The sequence below is a fragment of the Papaver somniferum genome, chromosome 8, assembly GCF_003573695.1.
Source record: "Papaver somniferum cultivar HN1 chromosome 8, ASM357369v1, whole genome shotgun sequence".
NCBI lineage: Eukaryota > Viridiplantae > Streptophyta > Magnoliopsida > Ranunculales > Papaveraceae > Papaver > Papaver somniferum.
The window spans coordinates 80,733,696-80,744,160 of record NC_039365.1 but is presented as its reverse complement, the minus strand read 5'-3'; the positions used below and the strand labels follow the sequence as shown (position 1 = coordinate 80,744,160).

General features: G+C 36.8%; 1 protein-coding gene across 1 annotated transcript; it reads left to right on the top strand.

The window, feature by feature from the left end:
* The first annotated feature begins 3,353 nt into the window (after window positions 1–3,353).
* Window positions 3,354–8,768, top strand: LOC113301751 (cyclin-dependent kinase F-4-like). The gene is made up of 17 exons (XM_026550557.1): window positions 3,354–3,542; window positions 4,288–4,548; window positions 4,777–5,369; window positions 5,451–5,529; window positions 5,657–5,725; window positions 5,796–5,885; window positions 5,978–6,116; window positions 6,292–6,394; window positions 6,481–6,533; window positions 6,613–6,679; window positions 6,883–6,991; window positions 7,148–7,213; window positions 7,303–7,371; window positions 7,485–7,548; window positions 7,648–7,764; window positions 7,876–7,995; window positions 8,284–8,768. Exons 3-17 carry the CDS (start codon window positions 5,362–5,364, stop codon window positions 8,520–8,522), a joined length of 1,392 nt encoding a protein of 463 aa, XP_026406342.1. The 5' UTR covers window positions 3,354–3,542; window positions 4,288–4,548; window positions 4,777–5,361; the 3' UTR covers window positions 8,523–8,768.
* The last annotated feature ends 1,697 nt before the right edge of the window (window positions 8,769–10,465 follow it).

Below are 10,465 nucleotides of genomic sequence, written 5' to 3'. Positions count from 1 at the left end.
TTTTTTTTCTCACACCAAGATATTTAATGCAACTGAGGTGCTGAAGATTAGTCATGATTAAAACACATTTCTCCAATAGCTTTTGAAAAGTATTGTTTGTCACTTGCTTGAGGATGCAAACACAAGAAATTGTCTCAACAGGTTAATCATGCATCTCGCAGTGACCAAGTCGTGTGTTAAGACACACTTGAGGGGTGAATAACTGCCTCATATTTTCCTCATAAAAGAATCCAATCACCCTTGTAATATGTAGTGCTCTTGAAGGGACAACAGATAGTGCTCGTGCAGATTATCAGAATGTGATCCACATTCTCTAAATTTGTACCTCCTTATTACAGACGAGGAGATGATAACTCCCCCGAAGAGGCACTGGTACCAGTGTTTGAAACTTTTACTGAATGTGCATGCACTAGAGAAATGAGTGAGATCTATTGTATTGTCCATTATCTACTTAAAATGACGGTTATGTACCCTTCTGCAGAGGAACATTGACATGGTGATTGGTAGACATATATCCAATCCGCTCAAACTAAGCTAGAGATTGGAATCTCTCAACAACAACAAAAAAAAAATAAAAAAAAAATAAATGTTCGGATCCGACTCACACCATAAAATTATGAGGCATGAACGTTACAGGTCGGTGTTTGAGATAAAGCGTAGAGAGAGCAATATAATCATTTTAACTACGATTTGAGGGTTTCCTGTTGAACCCGGGGATTTGTTTTGTAAAACTAAAGTGTTTTCCTACTATTGATGCATTTTAGCGTAGTAGTCGCTGGAGGATATATTGCATCTCGCCATGGCAGTGGTTGGTGATTGTATTTAAATCCCAGAAGGATTCGATATTCTAAATTAGGAAGCCACTTGACTTTGTGAATCACCTCAGGCTTAAATTTGGTCACAATCACCACATGGAGGAATTTTGTGAACAATTCTTGTCCGTGTTTTATGTTTTTGGTATAAGGTTAAAATATGGATGGATTGATGATATCATCTCTGGCTTCTTAAAGAGCCCTTAATAACGCTAAATTCCACGCGTGAACTAAAATCATGGATCTCGTTGAAGTTAAAATATCTCTCGGCCTGAAGTTCGATAGTATACTAGCATAGATTATAGTATCTAAGTTTTGATACTAGTGATACTTATTGAGCTACTAAAATCAGCATCACTACTATATGACCCACAAAAACGGGAAGTGATCGATTTATCTGATACAAACGTCGAAATTTTTATGGTCCACAAGTACCATGTACGAATATAATGCATTCATTATCATGTTGTTGTTCTAACTTTTGTTTTGCAGGTTATTTATTAAAGGCTAAAATTGATTGTACGGTAAATATGAGTTTACAAAAGGCCTTTCATTGTTGTTATGCCTAAAGTTCAAACGACAAACTGAATTTGATGCGCAATGGATAAAAGGATCTAAATGCGAACTGTACATTGTTAGTGGTGCACCCGACGTAAAACCTGCAGTCAATCCCCCATAAACTGCAAATAGTAAAACAATTTTCTGATAATTTTATAATGTTTTGTAATATTTTCACTGCCAACCGCTTTAAGAAAGTTAAACTTCAGTAGGAGTAAACTAGTGAAATCTTTGTTGGACTTAAATGCGTTTTAATATTTTTCTTTCCCCAAAGCTTTTGTCCCAGGGGATTTTCCCTTTCGAGGTTTTAACGAGGTAGCATATATGTGTCCAGCATCATTGTTGGGCAACGTCTGTTGTACTCTTTTCCTTTGGTATGGTTTTGTCCCATGTAGTTCTCCAGACGAGGTTTTTAAGGAGGCAACATTGCATCAACGTCGACATTATTATGAGATTCAGATGCTCAGGTTTTATCCCAAGTGGTTTTCCTAGTGTATGCGTTCAGGTTTGGTCCCAAGTGGTTTTCCTACCGCAGTTTGAAGGAGGGAACATTTTTGCAGTAATCGAATTTATCCAGCGCTCAGGTTTTGTCCAAAATAGTTTTGCTGAGGCAGCGTTGATAAGGGGAGAACATTGGTGACGACCATAATCACTTTAAAACCTAAAAGATTGTTGTACTCTTTTTTTTTCGTCTAATTTTTACTCTACTGGGTTTTTCTACCAAGATGCTGACGAGGTAATAAAATTTGTTATACTTTTTGCTCGCGTTTTGTCATACCGAGATTTACCAACAAAATTTTAACGAGACAATATTCTTAACAGCAGATGATCCAACGGACAGTGCTATATAAACACTGTTATAGGTGGCTGATCCATCGGTTAACACATTTTATGTGGAACCCAGTACTCCTATGTGTTTTATGTACCCTAATAGTTATCTCCTGGATGATCTCCTCAATCACAAATATATATATTCCCGTACGAGAGTCGTGTATTTGTAAAATAGGATCATAGTTCCACTTTCTCCCATCTTCTAAGCGAGCCTATGAAAACAGCAATTTTTACTTAACAATGACCTTTTCTGTTATATACAGAGATAGAATACCTATTTTGACCAATCAACCAACCGACCCACCCCTTCTCTCTCTTCCTCCGTTTCTTTGCTTCATTTAGGCTGCATACAGCTAGAGTGCTGTTTCGTATTCGTGGCGCCACCGCAGTAAGCATATCTCTTCCACCTCCTCACCTTCCATGCATCACACAACATTACTTATCACCCCCACACTATAAATAAAATACTCTAAAAGATAAAATATAGTCCAGAAATATCACATTCTATAAGGCAATGATTGACACACCCACAATTGAGTACCGTGTGTACCGAGACACAAACAACATGCCATGCATTGGGATAGGGAAGAGTAGCAGTGGGCCCCATCCTTCCCTCACACGGTGTGTGCACTGCTCGGTGTATCCATCATTTCCGTTCTATATACATCTTCACCTACCGTATTAAATCACTTTAAGCAAATTGTGATCTTAATTAATTACTATAATACTCTATGTTAACACAATTTCAATGGACTGTCACAAATGTGAAAACACCATGTACATAAATCTCTCTTTTGGTTTAGCCAAACTCTGATGATCAAACATAGATGATGGTTATCTTGGTTTTGGACTTCGTATCCTGTAATTTTGTCCATAATAAGTTTTTAATCATGTTAAACATGCGGGCGTGTAATTCAACCAGTCCCTTTTGCAACCAAATTATTTAGGAGTTGATGTAATATTCCCAGAATCAAACAAAACAACAACTAATCTTATATTTAATCTAACGGTCAAAAAAAGCAAATCTGATGGAATTTTAATAATAAAATATGTGGGACCCATAGAATTAGGTACCTTGCGTAGTATTGAATCGGAAATTAAATATAAGGTACTATATAAAAGAGAGGGTATTGATGGGAAAATTCCATTGTGGTAAATATATATTCGGTTTTCATAGTTTGCTTGTTCTCGAGTTCTCTTTGTTGGTTGTTTTTGTTTTAGGAAGAGTGAGCGTTTTTCTATTTAGTCCTAAATAAAGGAAAGGCATAATTTTAGGTTTTTAGCTCTGGATTCGGCCATTCTTCGTTCGAGCCGAGGAAGGTTATGCCGGAAGGCGTAAAGGTAAACCCTAATTCTAGACTTTTTTTTTTTGTTTTGTTTTATTTTATTTCCATATCTATATATGTAGATCTGAAAAACCTGATTAGATTAGATTAGATTTGATATAGGAATCATCGGATTTGATTTATTTTGGACGAGTTGCTATTGAATCTATTTGATTTTTATTTTGAAATTGAGATGAAATTTTCACTTATATTGGGATTCAGACTGGGTTTTGATTTGTATTTTGTCTTACTATGTGAATCTACTCGATCTATCATTGATATTTAAGGTAATTGAAGGTTTTGATTCGGATTTACGTTTTTATGAAAGTTTGGGCCCGATTTTGAGAATTTGGGTTGAATTAATTTAATGTTCCAATGAATTTTAGATCTGAATTCTAAGTGATGATTGTTTCACTTTGGTTGATTTTGTTGTTTTTATAGATAATTTTGGGGATTATTTTGGTTTTATTGGAGTATATTTTTCTATATGAATAATTGATATTGTATTTTGGAATTGATGACTATCATATGGATTTCTGCTTTTTACATCTCATTAGCTGGGAGCTGTTTGGGTTCTAGTGAAGTTTTCTGGGTTTTCCACACTCATTGATGAACAAAACCCTTGAATAGGGGACTTCTTTATAACCATAGCGTGTCTGTTTCAGTGCTTCTAACCCACTGATTAGTTGATTCAAATAGTTGAAGTTGATATTGTTTGAGCTCTGTTTAAAGAATAATATGCCAATTTTATCTGTTGCTAGGTTGCGCCACTCTGTAATTCGAAAGGCTTAATCATTCCTCTTGAGATATGGAGCAAGTGCATCTTTGGTCAAATTGCCACCAGTTTCGAGTTTTGCTTATCCAGGAGGTTCTTGACTGGCAGTTTCTCGTTCTTGGAGATTTCCTTCGTTTTTCCTTTGTTAACTGCACTTAGTTGCCACATGCTTGCAAATGATCACCATAGCAGGCCTGATGCAAATACTTTCTGATTATGGTGTTCCACCCGTACTGCAATTATATGAGTAAGTTTTTTGTTTACTTGCTTACGTGAAGCAGAGTCTTTTAAGATAGTTTTTTATTTTCTGACATCCTCTCTGTTGATAGTGCATTACAACACAATTTTAGCTCGAGATATTCGGGGGGAACATCTTGTGGGGTACTGTAACTGTTATGGAACTTCCCAAAATACCTATTGCTATTGTCGTTATTGTATTACAGGATGCTTACCTTGTTTAATTTTCAATTTGCAGGGCCAAAATCCGCAAGTGAAGTGAAAGTTTTTGCTTAGTTATCTGTAGATACATCTGTTACTTCGTATATGCAGACCTAGTGTTTCTTAGTCATTACTTCGTCAGAGCTCAGATTACGCTAGCATGGAAACCCATTGCTGAATTCTAAATCCCTTTCTCCAAATTCATTAGAGTATAGGTTTTGAACTCTAGTACCTCACAACGAAGGTCATCTCAGTGGGTATGTCAATTCCGCTTGAACCATTTGTCAATATTTCCGCAAGATGCTCCATGATTTCCTACCTCATCTAGCATCATATGTCAGTTACAGAATTTAAGTCTGTGCTTCTAGAGCTTTATGTGGACAAGACTTTCAAGTGCACCCTTCAGAAGGTTACTGCTTTTGTAGTGTTGCACAGCTGCTTGCTCAATTAATGGTGGATTTGGCAATAGAGGTTTCCATATATTTTATAGCGTACTTAGTAGTATTTCCTTAGCTGTATATGTGGGATGTCACTTGTTTAAACACAAGTTCTGCATTTTTTTTTCTCAATTCAAGTAAGTGTCGAAGTTTTGGAACCGGTTGTGTGATATTCGCCAAGAAAAATGGATAGGTGAGCTAAGTTCCTTATACTTGTTTATGTTTCTGGTTTGAGCATTTTATGGGGTTTAATGTTTTCTCTTGATCTTTATAGATATAAGATTATCAAGGAAGTTGGTGATGGAACATTTGGAAGCGTTTATCGTGCTTTAAATAAGCAGTCTGGGGAAGTTGTATGTCTATTTGATAGTTGTTTTTTTTTCTTCTTCTGGTTGGGTTCATTTGATGTTTCATGACTGGAGTCGCAATGCTAGAATTGGTCTTGATTGTGTCTTCTCATGTTGATGTGTTTCGCTGAAGGTTGCAATAAAGAAGATGAAGAGAAAGTATTATTCTTGGGAAGAGTGCATTAACCTGCGGGAAGTCAAGGTAGTATCGGCTTTCTATATTCTAGTTCTTCTCTAATCTGAGGATCTGCACTTACTAATTGTTTTTGCAGTCATTACGAAAGATGAACCACCCCAATATTGTGAAGCTCAAGGAAGTCATAAGAGAAAATGACATCCTGTATTTCGTGTTCGAGTACATGGTATGCTTTTTCAAAAATATCTAGGTGTGTTTTGTGTCCTTAAGTCATGTGGGGGCATCTATTAACTGTCCGGCGTACTGCGTTTATTTCAGGAATGCAACTTGTACCAACTAATTAAGGATAAGGTGAAGCTCTTCCCAGAAGCTGAAGTACGCAACTGGTGTTTTCAAGTATTTCAAGCTCTTGCATATATGCACCAGCGTGGATACTTTCATCGCGACCTTAAGCCTGGTAATGAGGTTTATCTTTTGTTTTATGGTTATGAAACCACAAAACTGAACTTCTGTCTTGAACTTTACATAAGTTTTCTGCTAAATTGTATATTTTTCTCTCATGTAATTGGTTGTGCTTGTCCCTTTTTCTAAATGAACATTGTCTAATTTTATTGTACACTTGAATTTTGCAGAGAATTTGTTGGTTACAAAAGACCTGATTAAAGTTGCAGATTTTGGTCTTGCTCGAGAAGTTTGCTCCCAGCCGCCTTACACAGAATATGTCTCCACTCGCTGGTTAGTTCTATTTGGTTTCCACGCTAATGTTAGGCTCCTGTGTCTTCAAATGCATCTTGTCATCCTAACAAATATGCATATGGCAGGTATCGAGCTCCTGAAGTTCTGCTCCAGTCACCATTGTACAATTCCGCAGTTGGTGCGTATGATAGTGCTGTACCATGTTATCATATAATCTGTTTGATTATAATTTAATAGATCAAATGTTCCTTCTCCAGATATGTGGGCTATGGGTGGTATCATGGCTGAATTGCTTTCACTCCGCCCTCTTTTTCCTGGTTCCAGGTGTGCATTCACATGAACTGTTCAAAGTTGAATTCCTTTTTCTTAAAGATTTGTGAGCATGCGTCTGGTAATTATTGAAATTTGTTGATACAATTGCAGGTTATGACTTGTGTGAATGGAACAGATATCTATTGTTGTTCTTAATTTAAACTAGGTTACAAAATGTTAATCTCACCAGCTGTTGCTTTTCTTTTGTTATGCAGTGAAGCGGATGAGATATACAAAATATGTAGTGTGATTGGCAGTCCAACTCAGAAATCATGGGCTGAGGGTCTTCAGCTTCAAAACTCAATCAACTATCAATTTCCTCAGGTAAGAGTCCTTGTCCATGTCTAAAATGTGAAGCTTGCTTGTGTTTTGTCTACCTATTCACTCAGTTGGATAACTGCTGTTTCACTCTTCTTTTTTACTTCCTATGCATCTTTTTTGTTTTTGTTTTGAACTAATCAATAAATTTGAATGCTGCAGTTACCAGGTGTCCACCTTTCTGTGCTTATTCCATCTGCTAGTGACGATGCTACAAATCTCATTAGTGTAAGTTTTCATTTTGGTATAAGTTGTCTTTGTAAATTGTGGAACGAAAAAAACTGTGAACACTTTATCCTTTCTTCAAATATGTGCAGTCGCTATGTTCTTGGGACCCAAACAAGAGGCCAACAGCTGCTGAGGCACTACAGCATCCGTTCTTTCAGGTAATTTTCTAGTTAAATGTTTTTTTATTGACAACAATGTAAGCAACAGATTCTTCTTTTTTCGTATATTTAGTGAATGTGGCCACTTACACGTGTTTCCTTCAATTTTTCAGTCCTGCTATTATGTACCTCCATCTCTACGGGCAAGAACTGCAATTACTAGAACACCTCCATCTGGTTTGTTCTTTTATCTTTGGCGGCTGGTAAAATCTCAAATTATGTGGTGAAGATGCTGTGTTATTTTGAATTCTAATTAAGGGAGGCGAATTTGTGCAGTTGGAACTAAGACAACACTGGAGCAGAGGAGCACTAGAAGATACTCTGGAACTTTCTCTGATACAAAACCTTTGCGCAACTTCTCGTCTGCAAAGGCAAACACTACATTGAGTCCAGGTGATTTTTTTGAAATTCTGCATATGAACATCTGTTTTGAGCCAACTTTACATGGAATTTTTTTTTTTTTTTTGTCAATATTCTAATTCGGTGGGATGTATGCCATCTCAGGGGTCGTACCAAAAAAGCTGGAAATGGATCAACAAGCTACGAATAAATTAGACAAATCTGTGAAGGTTGTTGCTAAACAACAACAACCAAAATATCGACCGCCAGCAAGGAACAGCCCAAGTAAGTCTTTTAAATGTCTCTAGTTGCACTTGATTTGGTAGGTACTAATTGGGAGAGATCAAATGTCATGCAATTAGTTTTTGAGGTGCGGGTAAGTTAGACCCATGTCTTTCATGTCCCAATCAAATGAGCACTGGATTTATAGAGAACATGTAAAGTGCCCAAATGTTCTCAGGTTCAGATGCTGCCGCAGTAGCTTGTACCACATTCTGATGTTTAGTGATTTTTTTATTTGCATCTTTTTGCTATTTAGTTAATGAAAAGGAAAAAAAAATCTGTTGTGTGCAGCTTCTCTTTATGCTGGAGGCAGGGCTCTTCGAGGGGTTTCGGATGCGACAGAAAAGTTGGCACAGCTGACAGTTAGCGCTGGGAAAGTTGTTGCTCCTCCCTCCAAGCAGCAAGCATCGGCACCACCACCACGTATGAAGGCTGGAGGTTGGCATGGCCACACCACTGATGGGTTCCTTGGACAACCTACTCACGAGATTCCCTCAGCCAGAAATCATTCGAGGAGGGTTGCAGGATGAAGGAATATAAAGCCCTTATTAGAGAGATGCAGGAGGGAATATGCCCTGGTTATTATTACCTGCTTAAGAGTCTGTAAACATGGGTAGTCAATAAAACAATGCTCTCTTTTGGTTGTCTTGAAGGTTCAGGTTTTGTGGTTGGAGTTTAGCTGTCATAAACCAAGAAAACTGTGATTTTTATTCTCGTGTTGCAACATATATTTTAAGTGTTTATCAGTGGATCTTACTGCGATGAGTTTGTTTTAATTGCCGCTAGCCCAATGCTCAGAAGGCTTAGAAGCAACTTAAACCCGCTGCTACTTTAATACCGGAACATTTGTGATTGATTACTCTTGCTTAGTCAGTTACAGTTACCTTCTCTATTGGGAACTTTTTTGAACGCTGGGTCTAGCAGCACTGAGGCTACTAGATTACACATCAGTAAACCTTGGGTTTAACCCACGAGATTAAATTACTATTATCATTTGATTGTTGTTTTGTCACCCTGTAAGCATTGAATGTGATACATCCTTCGGAAGTGTGGTTAAGCATAGTAGTGATGTAATAATTTTTTTTGACACAAAGTGATGTAATAATTATCTCTAAGCATTTGTCATCTCAAAGAGATTTAAATCCAAGCACGGTGTATAAATTTGTTCTCACAAACTCCAAGGTAGCTTGGGCTTTAAAATCGCAACCATGTCAACCTTTTTATTCTCTCCAAAACTGAGATCCATTGCCATGGCTTAAGACATGTGGGTCATGATTCTCAAGTGTTAATATTTTAAAAATGGAAATCCTTTGCATCATGACAAGAGAATAGTTTGTTATTATATTTGGAAGAATACTGGTTCTCCTCTTGATTTCATTATGGAAATTCCCTCTTTTGGAATCAAGATCAGATCGAATACTCTTCCAATTACAAGAACAAATTGAAGATTTACTAGTTAAAATTCATATTTTTTTATTTTTTATCCTAGTTTATTCCTATGTTGGAACCTGGTCCTCATACGGAGAATTGTGTAGTTCTAAGTTTTAAATACAATTTTAAATACCCCTTTCTATATAAACAATGATATTACCCCTTTCTTATAATATCATTGTTGATTGAAAATTTGGGTTACAAACACCAAAAATGCCTTTTTTCTTTATATTAGTATAAGATGGACAGTTTTTTACCAAGTCTACATATAAGTTAATTTCAGGTCAAATCAACCATATGCACAATCCACAAACTATGAACCCTAGGGACCTTTGTAACTTCTATCCTGCCTAAGGTGTAACTGCACGTTTGGAAATGCCATGAGAAGATCTTACCTTCTAAAGTTACTATACAGAGATATACCAACAGTCAAGGGCTACATTGCAGCGTGTGTAACATACAACACCTGAAACCCCTAAGCATATCTTATCGAATTGTCCGTTCGCTAAAGCTTTTTGGTCTCTAGCATCTAGTAATGCTCTTATATCTCAAATCATTGACATGAATTTGGATCGCAGGGTTAAATTGCTCATTGGCTAAATTCATCTCAACTCAAATTTTGTGTTTCCATTGTCTTTACTATTGCTTGGAATATACGAGGAGATAAATGTTTTCATATCTTCCAGGGGAAAACCTTAATCCCCATTTCACATATAAACTTTCCCTTTTAGCTTGTTAATGATATAGAAACATACTTGTATCCTGTCTCTCCTCCTATTCTAATATGATTCGTCAACCAGTAGTTGACAAGAATTTAAGTAACGTGACTTGCAATTTCCCTGAACATTATGTGCTTATTTTATGTGATGCCTCTCTAGATAGTAACACTAATCATTCAGGAATTGGACTGATTATGAGAAATTATCTTGGTTGCAAGATCATCCCCGGAATAACAAGGCATCCGAAAGTGGCAACAAGCTTTGCAGTACCGGAAGCAGCAATATGACATGAGATAATAAACAAACAAAAAGTCTATATTACA

Bases quoted from the DNA above. Each gene is read 5' to 3' on its own strand.
- LOC113301751 (XM_026550557.1), top strand. The intron at 7,214-7,302 runs GTAAGTTTTCAT...AAATATGTGCAG, and splicing joins ATGCTACAAATCTCATTAGT to TCGCTATGTTCTTGGGACCC. The intron at 7,765-7,875 runs GTGATTTTTTTG...ATGCCATCTCAG, and splicing joins AAACACTACATTGAGTCCAG to GGGTCGTACCAAAAAAGCTG.